The sequence below is a fragment of the Dama dama genome, chromosome 4 (assembly GCF_033118175.1).
Source record: "Dama dama isolate Ldn47 chromosome 4, ASM3311817v1, whole genome shotgun sequence".
Lineage (NCBI taxonomy): Eukaryota > Metazoa > Chordata > Mammalia > Artiodactyla > Cervidae > Dama > Dama dama.
In genome coordinates, this window is record NC_083684.1 from 21032244 (window position 1) to 21049238 (window position 16995).

The 16995-nt window shown below is 36.2% G+C and overlaps 1 protein-coding gene across 1 annotated transcript in view; it reads right to left on the reverse strand.

Moving 5' to 3' along the window:
• Positions 1-16995, reverse strand: part of VPS35 (VPS35 retromer complex component) — a 28632-nt gene that overhangs the window by 8579 nt on the left and 3058 nt on the right. The window contains exons 2-12 of the mRNA XM_061138434.1: positions 10506-10604; positions 9115-9211; positions 8270-8393; positions 7633-7815; positions 5773-5986; positions 4689-4772; positions 4134-4243; positions 2708-2804; positions 2455-2603; positions 930-1137; positions 247-402 (exon numbers count right to left, since the gene is read on the reverse strand). Coding sequence (XP_060994417.1) covers positions 247-402; positions 930-1137; positions 2455-2603; positions 2708-2804; positions 4134-4243; positions 4689-4772; positions 5773-5986; positions 7633-7815; positions 8270-8393; positions 9115-9211; positions 10506-10604 — 1521 coding nt within the window. The remainder of the gene's footprint in view (positions 1-246; positions 403-929; positions 1138-2454; positions 2604-2707; positions 2805-4133; positions 4244-4688; positions 4773-5772; positions 5987-7632; positions 7816-8269; positions 8394-9114; positions 9212-10505; positions 10605-16995) is intronic.

A 16995-nucleotide genomic window follows, 5' to 3' on the forward strand; every position in this document is an offset into this window, starting at 1 on the left:
AAGACTTTTCTACAATTCCTAAGAAGTCTTCAGAAGAAATTAGAGCAACCAACTTGTTCTTCATAAGCTCCAGAAGTTTACAATTAATGCACTTAATCATAAAGTAAAAGTCCAGTTAATTGCTTACTCAGTTTCAATTCTTTTGAAACCTTTTAATACCACAAGCTGGATTAAACTATTTGAGACACATCTACACATGATTTCACAAGAAGCTGTTGAAGGGGTATAAGAAGAGTTAATTCATACCAAGTACTGCTGATCAGGGTCCTCAGACCGCAGAAGATGAATGAATCTGCCCACAAGGCTCTGCTCATCAGCAAAGTCCTCGGGGTCAGGTTCTTCTACAGGTTGATCTGGCTGATCCTGAATCAGTGTAGATACCAAATTCATTATGGAATCCACCTGTAATATGGAAGACATGGAAACCGACTAGGGTGAAACAATCAGCATGTAATGCCACTGACAAAAGTGCTTCTAGTTGTGTAAAGTTATAAAACAGTATCAACAACTTAATTCCTTTTTTCTGTATGACAAAGTGTATGCATGTTGGTACACATATAGGTAAGAGTCTAGAAAGAGACAGACCAAATGTTAATTAAGAGCAGTTATTCTCTTCCTGTGGGATTATAGCTATTTTATATTTTCTTCTTTATACATCTCTAATCTTCTCATTTATATAATGAATAAGCTATTTATAACTATTTTTTAGTAGCATAACTACTGAAGTGTATATATATACACTAAAGTATATAAAGTATACTACTAAAGTATATATATATATATACTAAAGTATATTAAGTAGTATAACTACTAAGTAGTATCATATTTTTAGTAGTAAATGACCTTCCCCTCCCATCTCATGTGTCTGTCTCATTGTCTAAAACCATAACTACATTTTCTTAATATATAGCATGTCAGTATTCTCTTACCTGGTCTTGAGAGACAATTTCTGTATTATAATCTAGAACATTACTAAGCACGTAACAACTCATGCTCTTTCTGGATTCATAGTCAAAATACTCAAAGAGTGGGTGGAAATGTTTTAATTTCAAGACTGTTAAAATATTGTTGTAAGTATCAACAGGAATCTTCAGAAGTCTGGTGAGCTCCTTTGAAACTGCACTACTGGTAGCAATACTGCCAAAAGAAAAACAGCAGTCCTTTAGTGAATAAATTAACCTCTTACATACACAAACAGCACCTGGTTCATAAAAATTTGAAAATTTTCATTTACATATTAAAGGAAACGGGTGAAGTGAATCACACCATCCCAAAATACCCCAGTGACTTCCAAGAGAGGTCTATCAGATGTCCCCCTAATTCACCTATTAAAGTCCTATAGATACAACAAGTTATGCTGGTCTACAATTCATGAACAGGTTGTATACCTGGAGTTAAAGAAGACTGTCTAGAATGTGGTATTTCTAAGGGAAGTATTTTAAGTGGTAGTTAAGTTTCTAGGGCAGTCAGTAAGTACTGTATATTCAGGACGAGAAAGCCATGCAAAACTAGCAATTCAAGAACATAATACATACATTATTTCTTCTTTATCAGATGTTGGTGAATAAGGAAAAGCAGGATAAAATTAGGAACTTTCCAGGGTGACTGAAGAATATCCGGGCATTAATAAGACCTTTAGAGGCTGGGACTTCGAATTCTTTATTCTGTCTAATTTTACTTTAAAACTCATTTAGTGGGGGAAGATATAGATACAAAACTTATTTACGATCTGGAATCCTTTTTGGTTCACACAAAAAATGAGAGTGACAAAAAGAAAAAGAAGGAATAAAAAGCGGTAAAAGGAAAAAGAAATCTTTCAGACACAAGTAAACCACTGGAAGAGAGATGGAAAACAAAGATTACGTGAGATGAAATGATAATATAGGGCAAGGAGGGGCCTAGCTTGACTCATGTTCAGAAGCAGTGGAGAATGGGACAGTAAAGGGACTACTGGGATAAGATAATAAGATCACAACTGTGCAAATGGCCACTAGAGGATGCAACAGGTCTAGGACAGCATAGTTGAGGAAGATGCAAGTACACAACAGAATATTCATACTGTGCCTGATATCAAAATCAAAGCTGAAAATAGAAAAAATTTAAACCAATATAATTTTCACATCTTAAATACATACATGAATCCCTAATTTTTTCATAATTTACTCATCTGTAGGAAACTACTTATGGAAATACTCACTCTTAGATACAAAGGGGTCTGAATGGAGACACTGGTCCCTAAAGATGCCTATGGTCTATGAGTGTCACTACTTGATCACTGTACACAACCAGGCAATTGGCTGCCACTTTCTGCCCTGGTTAGTACCAAGCATGTCAATCTCACAAATGCTTAATAAACAAGATGAACTCGTAACATTTTTTTAAAAAATTGCGAAAGAAAAACAAATCTGGGACAAAAAAGCCTTACAAAGGTTTTTATAAAAACGTTTGACTTACTGTTCAAGGTTGAGCTTATTAAATATCTCCACTGTTGTTTCTAGAACTTTATCAACATAGTCCACACGATCAGGATAACACTTCATAGCGAGATTGATGAGAGAGACTTGTAAAGATACAACATCCTCCGAAGGCATGTCCTGTCTAGACTGGAATGTTCAGAAAACCATGGAATTTATTTTAAACAATTACTAAAGACTATAAGCAGAGAATTATTAAAGTTTTTAGAACTTAGGAAGAAAGTCATACAAACCTGTATTACTGTAGCCACCTGCTGTGAAAATATATCAAAAAGTTTAATATCTGTTGGGATCCCAGGTCCATCTTCACGGTGAGCAAATAAAGCTAATCTAAAAAAGAAAATACTCTTTATTTAAAAAGATATAGGAATCTGGGTCGTGGGATCATGGATGATATTTTACCCTTTCTCTCAATTCATTTTTAATGGAACAATTTTACCAATGATGCCTTTTTCACTGCATTCTTACTTTACACCATACACACCAGATTTTTAACAGGTCAATTCTGTCAAATTCTTTGAAGCCTAATTAAGTAGACATGGATAGAACTGTATTAACATGACAAAATGTATTCAACAGCCATAGTTATAAAATGTAAAAAGTATATAGATAAATTTTAAGACACTGCATTTTTACTACTGACAAGTTTAAAACACAACTAATTCCAAAAGCAGTCAAGTTAACTTCTATTTACCACATATTAAACTACTCAAAATAATGTTTTTTCCATTATCATTACTGTTTGTCCTGATTACAGCTGGACCCACATTTTGTTATGCACAGAAGAATCACTACTGACAGAAATGGTTAAGTGGTGTTACGCCTAACATAAGAAAATCCAGTTAGGAGCTTCCATTTAGAGTATCCCCAATTGACTTATAATTCTTTTTTTTTGTTGTTTTTTTTTTTACTTATAATTCTTAAAACCAAGGATGGACCTGATAATTTGGAGAATTCAGCTATATAAATTGACTTTAAAACTAATAACTTAGATATTTAAAACATAATAAAAGTATTTGCAGAAATAAATCTTCACTTGGGCTTCTGGTTTCACAATGTCAATTAGTGTATGCTCACAAGCAGGACACATACTATGTACGAACACCCAGTAGGCACTCATTAAAGCTATATCAAAGGCCAAGTTTTACACTTTTAACCAAGACCAAGGGCTAAAGAAGTATAATTTAAACACATTGGGGACTTACTAACATTTTAAGTACTTGAAAACTCTTCTTTAAAAAAATGCAGTAATAGAGTGATTACTTGAACATTCTTAATCATCTATATTTATGTCTACTTGATAAAGATTCCAGATCAAGCTGATTCCCTCTGAAAGATAACTTCCATCATTGTAAAACACAAGGTTGCTCTTTGGTGATAATTGGATTTATAAAATTTAAATGTTGGGCCTGTATAAAGTCTTTAAATACCAATTAGATGCATAGATTAAACATATTATCTCCATGCCTTCTGTTCAATTAAGAGCTAAACTTCTTCCATGAGTAAGCCAGACAAGTACTTATTAGATACTCAGACTTACAGAACTAATGTAACTAAATCATAATCATTAATAAAGATGTAAAAAAGAATTCACAAAAATGTTTTAAATTCATTATTCAAAAGTCAAAACATCTGCCCTTCAATACAGGAAACTCTTACCTATCAATTAAAGCAATGATTATGTTTTTCACATTTACATTTTGGTGTAACTCAGCACAGGCCCGAAGAAAAGGATTCAAAGTTTGAAGGTGGAATTCATCAGGGAAAACCTGAAAATTAAATGATAGTCGATTATTACTAAAATCAACTAGCAAAAATAAATTAGTAAAGGCATTTTCCACTATATTCTGGACTTAATATTTAAAACTCATATTTGTGGGGAAAAAAAATCATTTTAACATTATATAACCAAGTGCAAATACATCACTTTCAAGCCTCTCTAAACATAACCCCAGAAAGAAAGATTCTGTTAACCAAAGTACACTTACAATTAAACTAAAACTAATGATACCTAGACAACTTGGAGGTTACACTTTCCTACATTTTGGGAAGAAAAACCCATCAATACAAAGACCATGTTATTATATTAATAAGAGAAAAGGATTTATTCAGGAAAGCTTAATCTCTCTTCAATCAAGATTTTTTTCCCCAAAACAAAGAAAATTAATGAAATACAAAATGAGTTCTTTAAAAACCTGAAATGTTCTCACCTACCTGAATAATGCACTCCATGAGATATTCCTGAGCCAAAGCATCTCTGCAATTCACCACTTGCTCCAATATGCCAGTCAAAACAATCTGAAAGAAGAGAAAGGTTTTAAGAGTTAAAGAATTATTTCCAAAATCTTAAGTCACTCCTCCAGTAACATATTTGAACTGTGAACTTAAAAATCATATTTTAGGTTTTCCTGATCCATACTTCATTTCAAGACTAAACTGTAAAATTTTACAGAAGAATGTTTAAATTAAAAAATTCTGGGTTTCTATTCTGTAAAAGTCCATTTCATTGGTTTTTTTTCTTTTATGGTTTGTGTTTATTGTGTCCTAAGAAAGCTTACCTAATCCAAGGTTATAAAGACTTCCTTTGTGTTTTCTTCTAAAAATTCCAGTTGCAAATTTCACACTTATGACTTTGATCAATTTTTTTGAGTTTCTCTGCATAGTATGAGAATGGGTCGCAGTTCAGAGGCTTGGTTCGCATACAGATGTCCAATAGTTAGAGAATCACTTGCTGAAAAGGTTGCCTTTGCACCCTTATCAACAATAATTGATTATATATACTTGATTGATTATATACATGTGAGTCTATTCTGGATCGTCTCTTCTAGGGATCAGCAAATCTAGTTTAATGACCATTTTTGTATATTGTTTCCACATTATCTTTGGCTGCTTTTGCACTACAGTGGCAGAATTTAACAGCTGCAAACTATATGGCTTGCAAAACCAAAAAATAAGTACTATTTGGTCCTTTAAAGAAAAGGTTTGCTAATTCCTGATTTATTCTCCAATGATACATGTATTTATCCCTTTCACCAATATCACATTACTTTATTGTCACTTTAGAGTAACTCTATAGTAAAATAAATCTCAATGTAAAGAAAATTGGTATCTTGATAATGATAATACTGAGTCTTCCAATTCACAAACACAGACTCAAAATATAACTTTCAGTTTACTTAAGTCTTCTTTGATCAACAGTTTTCAATGCAGTATTATTTTTAAAAATATTTCAATTTAAAAAATCAGACTTTATATATCTCATGACATAAGAAAAGATGAGGAGTAAAAAGATATAAACCTGTTTGTAACGTTCCACATTTACACCTTCCAACTGACTAAGGCGCACCAAATTTGTTCCCACTAAAATTCTCAGTTCTTGTCTTTCTCGTTCTCTTTTTTCTCTATCTCGGCTATGTCCCTGATGCTGCATTCGAACCCAGAGCTTGTTCATTTCTGCAAAGTTGAGTAGGACAAAATCCATGGAATCACTGATATCACCAGTTGTTTCTTCACTGCAAAGAAACAGTTGGAAAAATCTTTATACACAGTATTTAAACATAGGAACAATTTACTAATATTCCTCTTCTTTGTGCATTTCCTTCTTACCTCTTTAACACCAAACGCTTCATGAAAGACATCTTCAACTACACTGTCTTAGTGCTCAATTTCAAGAGGAAGAGAGAAAAGAATATCAGGGAGGGGACACAGTTCAAGTTTAAAGGGACAAAATGCTTCCCCACCCCCCCACCCTTCTTTTGGGGCTTCTCAGGTGGCACTAGTGCTAAAGAACCCGCCTGCCAATGCAGAAAATCTAAGAGATGTGGGTTCGATCCCTGGGTTGGGAGGATTCCCCAGAGAAGGGCATGGCAACCTATTCCAGTATTTTTGCCTGGAGAATCCCATGGACAGAGGAGCCTGGCAGGCTACGGTCCATGGGGTCATGAAAAGTCCGATACGACTGAAGCAACTTAACCACTCCTTTTCCTGGGCCAAATAAACTTGTTCTTGGAATTGTATTCCATTAATTCAAAAAGCCTTAAAAAATTGACACTTGTAAATGTCACTGTTAACTCATCATTTTATTATTGACTATTTTATGCTTGCAATTGAACTATAAGCTTTGTAAGCTCTGTAAGGTAAAAGACCAAGTATTTCTTGCTTAATTTTACATTTCCTAAGATGGGGAACTTAGTAGTTTTCAAAACTTTTTGCTGATTACTAAATAAACACTCAAAACTGAATCAAATCATAACACAGCAAATAACCTCACCATCTTCTCTACATTGTTAAATTTTTATCTTTTGTACACCATTTAAATTTTTGTCATACACGTGGTTAAAGTTTTATTATAGCTTTTCTTTTAAAAAGGAAATGATGCAGATATACTAAAACCAACTAAAATATACACATTAGAAATAAACGAATAAGGAAACTTTTTAAAAAGGGAATTAAGAAAAAAAAAAGGGAATTAAGAAAAGAAAAAAAAAAGGGAATTAAGTTCCTCAATCAAAGGAACTTGTCATGTGAATAGTTCACCCAATTGGATAAAGACCATCTGCCATCTTTGTGGGATAAAAGCACAACAGACTCGGATGCTAGAATATTGGTTGCATAAGAGACAACTCTCTCTGAATGGCTTCCCACCACCTCCCTCCCCTGGCCCTGTTTTGGAGTTAATATCTAATTTGTGTGCACAGATAATTAAAATCACTTATACTCTGGGGTAACTAGAAGTCGCTAAATTATAAAAACTGATATGACATTCAAGAAACAATATGAAAACTGGCTAGCTCATAAAAAAAGTTAAATATACTTCATTATTTTATCACAATACAATTTTCAAAATGTAACTCATTTAAAAAGTCATATTTTCAAAGAATATCTGATGGAATGGAAAAATGCTCTCAATTATGCTAAATTAAAAAAGCAGGTTCTAATAATCTACACATAATTTTCATAAGAGTACATTTTATATCACACCACATATACTGCGTCTCAAAGGAAATCTATACACAAAATGCTACCAGTGGCTGACTCTGGGTAGGAGAATTACTGATATTTATTTTCTTCTATATACTTTTCTATACTTTTTATATGTTTTACAACAACAACAACAATAAAAATACTACAGCTAAATCAAGAAATGAAAAGCACTTACTCTGTTGGCTCCCCTTCATCAGGTAAGATGTTTCTGGTACACTGAAGTAGATAATTTCGAAGAAACAGACCTCTTAAGGGATGCTGCACACCACGGCACATTTCTACCAAATCTTTCAGAATATCTTTCCTGGACTGAGGAAATGACTTGACGTATACAACTCCAACTGTGATCAACAGATAACTAGAAGAACGAGGCAACATTTGATTAGAAATAAAATAAGAATTTGACTATATTCAAACACAATATATACAAACATGAAGTAAACAAGACAGGAAGCAGGTTTTCTCCTATGCAATAAAGAAAATACCATCTAATTTAAAATGTAACTGCTTACTGACACCCTTCCATTTATTTATAATATCACCTTTAAACACATTAGGGCTCATAACTGTCATGATATTAACTTTTCTAGTAGTCAAGAAATTAAACAAAATATGTCCATTTTTTTTCTATTTTCAAAGTTCCTCAATCATCTATAGTAAGTAGTTATTTATACTTCACAGCTTTGAAAAATCACTATCAAAATGTTAACCTCTATTTGTTAAGAAATTAAATAAAAACCCGCTGATTTTAAAGGATATAACACAAAGTGGGAAATGCAGATATAAAAGCCCGCAGAGTCTTAATAACTTACAGCCTTGGGATAATGTTTCCGGCATACTGTACAAGTTCATAGAGATCTGCCACTTTTCTTCCTTTAGCAAATTCATCTGTCAGGTAAACTTCCAAGTAGTGCAGTTCATCAGAAATAGCCATATCTTTTAACTATCATTAAGGATTTAAAGCTAAGTCAACTTAATAATGTTGACTCTACAACTTGTTGGACTCATTAAATTGGGCAAATTTCTTTTCTTGGAATTGCAGGTTTTTCTTTATTTATTGGGGGTGGGGGGCATACCCCACAGCTTGTGGGATCTTAACTCCTCAACCAGGGACTGAAACTGGGCCATGGCAGTGAAAGCCCAGAATTCTAACCACTAAACCACCAGGGGATTCCTATACTGGGCAAATTTCCTAAGCGTTAGTCATGTAAGAAAGCATGTTTAAATTAAGTAAAGACAGAATTTCTTCTGGGCTTTCCTGACTCTAAGGGTTTTTAAAGATGTCTGGTAAAGCAAAACAAGAAAAATAAGATTGCCTGTGAGACTACTAAAGGGTTTTGAAATGGCAAATCATTGATGTCCTTTACATTTCAGAGTCCAGCTTGACAAAATCCTAGCATTAAAAAACCAATTGCTTAATACTTTCAATATCCTTCATGAGTAGTCTGAAAATTGAGATATAACACCAAGCCACATAAAGAAGTGTAAGCACAAAAATGGGTTTCTGATACTTTTCTCAGCACATTTGCAGGGAGAAGTACTATTTGATTAAGACAACGAGAAATAATACAACTTCCGAAAAACTTAGGGAACAAGCAAAATAAGCCTTATCAAGAAAATAGTATGATCAAAATGTTCTTCAACATTCAAAAGATACAAAGTTCATAGTAGCTCTTTGGTGATAACATAGAAGTCCGCAGTTCACCAAGCATATTAGAAGCATGTTTCAGAGCATCCATAAGCTTGTTTTTGTCCTACAGAAAAACCAAGAGCATTGGTGAGAATGCTTAATTTAAATAAACATTTAACTTGGCTATACAAACTTTAATCAAGGATCTATTACACAGTTTTAAAAGTATACAGCACCTAAATTATTTTAATCACATAAAAATCAAGTTTAATTTCACCTTGCCTTCACTTTACTGAGAACATAATTCCTCACCAGGCTGCAAATCTCATTTATCTAGGACCACAAGCTTCCTGGCAATAACTCAAATCTTTACAACCCTAGCAACTATGAAACTATAGCTCCATTAATTTATCTTTTACCTGTAAGCAAGAAAACTGGCATACTGATTCTTTTGAAAGAAAGTTACTATTCTGACAATGGCTTGGTCATAGGTTAAACATTCTTCAGAGATGTCTGCAATGACTGTTCCTTTAAGAATGCTTTTCTCCTCACAATGTCCATGTGCCCCACTTAAGACATAAATATAGACAATACCTTCAGATACAGAAACACTGTTCATACACAGAAAGAGGGAGAAGCAAGCACTAGCAAGCTCCATGCCACCCATTTTCTCCACTCTTAGAGTTTTGTTTTTATAAACTGGTTTGCAAGGAAAACAATACAATAGATACAATTTGTTAAAAGAACATATTACTAAGCTTTAGAAACTCTAAGACACTTTACAAAGGCAAGATATTATCATCATCATCAACACAGCAATTTATAATTTAAGTGCCAGCCTATTTGGTTTCATTTCTTAAATTTTATTCCAGAGAATCTATAGTTTCTACACAGAAAATCTACTCTTTCAGAATATGAAAATTAAGTATAGTTTTTAAGGTAGTTCTTGCAAAAAAATGTGTCTGTTCAGGACAGAAATAAAAGCCTTCAAGATAGAGGGGAAAGGCTGAACAATTCAAATGGAAAGCATTTTAATACATTTGTTCAACCAGTATTTATTAAGCAACTATTATATGTCAAGTATTCCTAAGGTTTGAGGTATAGAACTGATGAGGTCAGTAATTCAGGTCAGATTGGGTATGGAGATAATACAGTGATGTGTAAACAGAAGGCAGGGTCTCCCATCCTCATGGAGCTTACATTCTGGTAGAGAAGACAGACAATTTCAAACCATAAATATAAAGGTAAGTAAATATTTCAACAGGGCTATCTGCTGAAATTGCTCCACACAGTGCCTGCGGGAGCTGAGGCTGAACATTAGATTTACCAGAGCAGTAGTGCTACAGGCTTCAGACACACAGCCTAACGTTCCCAGGGCACGCAGACGACAACTGTGCCTCTCACACTGTCCCTCTTACCAGGCATCTCTTCATCTGGAATGACTGGACCTTCACAGCCTGTATGGCTTCATCCAAGAGTTTCTCCTGCTCATCCTGCGGTGACTGCTGTGTTGTAGGCTAAAAAAATTTTTTAAAAATCTCCCATTAATGTGGCATTAGAACTCTCTTCAAGCAAATCTGTTATTTTCATAGGTCCAGCCATAGTCTACATTACAAAGCTTTCATATAAGGTTCCTTCCATTTCTACATCTCAGACTCATTTATCAATTTTTGACAACTGAACAGAGCGCTGTGCTGTTATTGAAGTTAATAACATAAGACTGCTGAAGGAGAAAAGGAACAGATACAGAGAATTTCTTCTCAGAAACTGACTCAACATTTCTGTGGCAGGTTGTCTTCAAAGAAATATAAGGTGGTGGTTTATGGCTGCCTATGCTCTGCTAATACACTCTAAATCCACCTAGAACATAACCAATCTGTGGTGGTTAAGTACAGTCTAACCCAAATCTCTGAAAGCCTCCTTTTTTCCTAAACTACCTTTCATCTTCATCTTAGTCTATCCTTAGGAAGACCAAGGAACTAGTTTATGAGAACACATATCCTCTTAAGCAATATATAATGAGGGACTAAACAGCTTAGAAATAAAATAGCTAAAACTGTTAACAGTGACTTGTAGTAGAACACCATAAAGAGTACATTCCCGCAAGGGATCTACCTCATCATTTCAAATACAGACAGCTACAGTTAAAATGGACAAAATACATCCATATAGTCTTTTCTTTGCCATCAGAAAGATCTGCTTGCAAAAAGAATTGATCTACCGGTGAAGTAGAGTTAACCACTCCTCCCGTTATGTTGTATAAACACTGTGTTTTACACCTTTGCTACAGTAGGCATCACATTATAACTATAAATGATAGTTATTTCTACATCCTTGGAACCCAACACATTGCCAGACACATAATGGATGCTTCATAAATGTTCTCTGTCTGAATGAGTAAGCTGGTTTTAGATTATATTTTTAATAAAAAGCAACTAAAGAATCAACAGATGAATAGATAAATTATGTTTTATATATATATATATGGAATATTACTCAATCATAAGGAGTGAAGTATTGATAGATGCTATGTGAACTACAAAAAGGTTATGTTAAGTAAAAGAAATCAGACATTTCGGAAGACCACACATTGTGTGACTCCACTGATATGAAATTAGGGCACAGCTCAGAGATACTGCATATTCAGTTCCAGTCCACAGCAGAAAACCAAATATTGCAATAAACTGAGACACATAAACTTTTCAGTTTCGCATATTTACACTGTACTGTAGTCTATTAAGTCTGCAATAGCATTATGTCTAAGTAAATAATGCATATACCTTAATTTTAAAATAATTTATTGCTATAAACTGCTAACCATCATCTGAGCCTTCAGCAAATTTTTGCTGGTGCAGGGTCTTACTTTGATGCTGATGGCTGCTGACTAGTTAGGATGGTGGCTGCTGAAGGTTGTGGAGGCTCTGGTAATTTCTTAAAATAAGACAATAATAAAGTCTGCCTCATGGACTGGTTCTTCCTTTCATGAATGATTTCTCTGTAGCATGTGATAGTCTGATACCATTTTACCCACAGTAGAACTTCCAAAACTGGAGTCAGTTCTCTCAAACCCTGTGTGCTCAGTAGGCCTGCTGCTACGGCTGCTAAGTCGCTTCAGTCATGTCCGACTCTCTGCAACCCCACAGACAGCAGCCCACCAGGCTCCCCAGTCCCTGGGATTCTCCAGGCAAGAACACTGGAGTGGGTTGCCATTGCCTTCTCCAATGCATGCATGCATGCTAAGTCACTTCAGTTGTGTCCGACTCTCTGCGACCCCATGGACAGCAGCCCACCAGGCTCCTCTGTCCACAGGATTCTCCAGGCAAGAGTACTGGAGTGGATTGCCATTTCCTTCTCCAGAGGCTCAGGAGCTCAGTCATATCCAACTCTTTGGACCATAGCCTGTCAGGTTCCTCTGTCCATGGGATTTTCCAGGAGAGAATACTGGAGTAGGTTGTCATTTCCTCCTCCAGGCGATCTTCCTGTCCCAGGGATCAAACTTGCCTCTCCTGCGTCCCCTACACTGGCAGGCGGATTCTTTACCACTGTGCCACCTGGGAAGCCCCTCAAACTGCCCTGCTGCATTCACTAAGTTTATGTATATTCTGAATCCCGTGCTGCCATTTTCAACAGTCTTCATAGCACCTTCACTAGGGGTAGAGTTCACATTAAGAAACCACTTTCTTTACTCATTCATACAAAGCAACTCTTCATCTGTTAAAGTTAGATCAGAAGATTTGGCAATTCAGTCACATCTTTAGGCTCCACTTCTGATTCTAGTTCTCTTGTTATTTCCACCACATCTTCAGTTACTTCCTCCACTGAAGTCTTCAACCAACCAAAGTCATCCATGAGGACTTCTTCCAAACTCCTGTGTATGTTGATTTTTTTTTTTTACCTCTTCCCTTGAATCACAAATGTTCTTAGTGGCTTCTAGAATGGTGAATCCTTTCCAGAAGGTTTCCAAATTACCCAGATCCATCAAAGGAATTATTATCTATGGCAGCTACAGCCTTATAAAATCTTTTTATTTGGCTGCACTGGGTCTTAGTTGCAGCATGTGGGATCTTCAATCTCTGTTGTAGCATGTGGGATCTTTAGTTGTGGACTCTTAGCTGTGGCATGTGAGATCTAGTTCCCTGACCAGGGATGGAACTGGGCCCCCTCGTTGGGAACGCCCAGTCTTAGCCACTGGACCACCAGAGAAATCCCTGAGATATATTTCTTAAATAATAAGACTTGAAATTCAAAACAACTCTTTGATCTGTGAGCTATAGAATGGATGTTGTGTTAACTGGCAGGAAAACAGTATTAATCTCACTGTATGTCTCCATCAGAACTCTTGGGTGTCAGGTACATAATCAATGATTATTAATATTTTGAAAGCAATCCTTTCTTTTCTGAGCAACGGGTCTCAACAGTGAGCTTAAAACATTCAGTAAACTATGTTGTAAACAGATGTGCTGTCATCCAGGCTTTGTTTTCCATTTATGGGCACAGGCCCATACTTCATAAGGACCCTAGGATTTTAGGAATAGTAAATAAATACTGGCTTCAACTTAAAGTCATCAGCTGCACTAGCCCCTAACAAGTCAGCCTGTTCTTGAAGCCAGACACTGACTTCTCTCTGGCTGTGAAAGTCCTAGATGATATCATCTTCCAATAGAAGGCTGTTTTGCCTACAAGGACGATCCTTGTTTAGTGTAGCCACCATTATTAATTATCTTATCCAGACCTTCTAGGTAACTTGTTACAGCATCTATATCAGCATTTGCAGCTTCACTTTGCATTCTTATGGTATGAAGATGGCTTCTTTACATAAACCTTATGAACCAACTTCTGCTAACTTCAAACTTTTCTTATGCAGCTTTCTTACCTCGCTCAGCCTTCACCGAACGGGAGAGGGCCTTGCTCTGAATTAGGCTTTGGCTAAAGGAAATGTGATGGCTGGCTTTATCATCTATCCAGACCACTAAAACTTTCTCCATATCAACCATAAGGCAGTTTCACCTTCCTATCATTCATGTGCTCACTAAAGTAGCGCTTTTAATTTCCTTCAGCAACTTTTCCTTTACATTTACAACTTGGCTAACTGGTACCAGAGGCTAAGCTTTTGACATGTCTTCCTCACTGAGTTTAATCATTTCTAGCTTTTGATTTCACTTGAACTCTTTCAACTCTTCGTTACATTTGAACACTTAAGAGACTATTGTAGGGCAATTAACTGGCTTAATTTCAATACTGTTGTATCTCAGGGAATTGGGAGGCTCAAGGAAAGGGAGAGTACTGGAGAAGAGCTGGTCAGGGAGCAGTGAGATACACACACTTATCAATTAAGTTTGCAGACTTATGTTAAGTACACTTTGTGTCACCTCAAAACAATCAGAACTGATCACCATAACAAATATGATAATGAAAAAGTATGAAATACTGTGAGAATTACCAAACTCTGACACAAAAACACAAAGTGAGCAAATGCTGTTAGAAAAATGGCACCAAAAAGACTTGCTAGATGCAAGATTGCCACAAATTTTCAATTTGAAAAAAAAAAAAAAAAAATGCAGTAAAGCAAAGTACAATAAAATGAGGTATATTTGCATCCAGAATAGGAAAATCATCCATAGAAACAGAAAGCAGACTGGTGGTTACCAGGAGGGAGAGTGGATGAGTAACTGATTAATGAGCACAGGTTCCTTTTTGGGTGGTAAAAAATGTTTTGAAATTGAGTTTCCCTAGGGCATACTTCTGCTTTATTGACTATGCCAAAGCCTTTGACTGTGTGGATCACAATAAACTGTGGAAAATTCTGAAAGAGATGGGAATACCAGACCACCTGACCTGCCTCTTGAGAAACCTATATGCAGGTCAAGAAGCAACAGTTAGAACTGGACAAGGAACAACAGACTGGTTCCAAATAGGAAAAGGAGTACGTCAAGGCTGTATATTGTCACCCTGCTTATTTAACTTATATGCAGAGTACATCCTGAGAAACGCTGGGCTGGAAGAAGTACAAACTGGAATCAAGATTGCCGGGAGAAATATCAATACCCTCAGATATGCAGATGACACCACCCTTATGGCAGAAAGTGAAGAGGAACTAAAAAGCCTCTTGATGAAAGTGAAAGAGGAGAGTGAAAAAGTTGGCTTAGCATTCATAAAACTAAGATCATGGCATCTGGTCCCATCACTTCATGGCAAATAGATGGGGAAACAGTATCAGACTTTATTTTTTTGGGCTCCAAAATCACTGCAGATGGTGACTGCAGCCATGAAATTAAAAGATGCTTACTCCTTGGAAGGAAAGTTATGACCAACCTAGATAGCATATTAAAAAGCAGAGACACTACTTTACCAACAAAGGTCTGTCTAGTCAAGGCTATGGTTTTTCCAGAGGTCATGTATGGATGTCAGAGTTGGACTGTGAAGAAAGTTGAGCACCAAAGAATTGATGCTTTTAAACTGTGGTGTTGGAGAAGACTCTTGAGAGTCCCCTGGACTGCAAGAAGATCCAACCAGTCCATCCTAAAGGAGATCAGTCCTGGGTGTTCATTGGAAGGACTGATGCTGAAGCTGAAACTCCAATACTTTGGCCACCTCATGTGAAGAGTTGACTCATCGGAAAAGACCCTGATGCTGGGAGGGATTGGGGCCAGGAGGAGAAGGGGATGACAGAGGATGAGATAGCTGAATGGCATCACCGATGAACATGAGTTTGAGTGAACTCCGGGAGTTGGTGATGGACAGGGAGGCCTGGCGTGCTGCGATTCATGGGTTCGCAAAGAGTTGGACACAACTGAGTGACTGAACTGAACTGAATTGAGGGCATACTTCTTCATAAGCATAAATAAATATCAAAGAAAAAGTTCAACATCTTTTAAATTGAACACTAACTAACACAGCAAAACTATGAGTGTAAAATGCTGACAAGGAGGACATGTGCATTTAAGGATTCTGACTTAATGAAATTCACTATTCATCACGGGCTAGTTCTCTGAGATGAAGCAGCGGTTTGGGTTTTTTGACTCCTTACCTCTGGATGCAATAGATTTAACAATTATTAGAATAAATGGATTTCACTAGGTTCAGAAGGCCAGCTTTGAGATAAGCAGAAATTTTTATTGTGGTAAAACATATACAACGTAAAATTTGCCATTTTAACCATTTTTAAGAGTGCAGTTCGGCAGCATAAAGTACATTCACACTGCTTTACAGCCACTGCCACCATCCATCTCCAGAACCTTTTCACCTTTCCAAAAGGAAACTCTGTGAGCAATAAACAGTAACTTCCCATCCCCCCACTTCTGCCCTAGGCAACTACCACTTTCTTTGTCTAAGGGCTTGACTTCTCTAGGACCTCATATAAGGGGAATTATACAACATTCATTCTTTTGTGTCTGGTTTATTGCACTTGCCATAATATCTTCAAGGTTCATCCATGTTGTAGCATATGTCAAAATGTCCTTTTTAAGAACTTTAATTAATTTATCTATGGCTGCAGTTGGTCTTCATTGCTTTCAGTGGGCTTTCTCTAGTTGTGGCAAGTGGGGGCTACTCTCTACTTGTGGTGCTTCTCTCTTATTGCAGACTACAGGTTCTAGGGCTCTCAGCTTAGCTGCCCAGTGGCACGTGGAATCTTCCCAGACCAGGGATCGAACCTGTGTCCCCTGCATTGGCAGCCAAATTCTTAACCACATTCTTAACCACTAGAACATCAGGAAGATCCAAAATTTCCTTCTTTTTGAGGTTAAATAATATTCCATTGTGTGTATATACCATTTTGTTTATCCAGTCTTCTGCTGATGGATATTTGGGTATAGTACTACCTTTTGGCTACTGTGTATAATTATATGGCAAATAAAAGTGTGGTTATAAAGAGTTTGGGTACATGCTCAGTCTCTAAATCATGTCCAA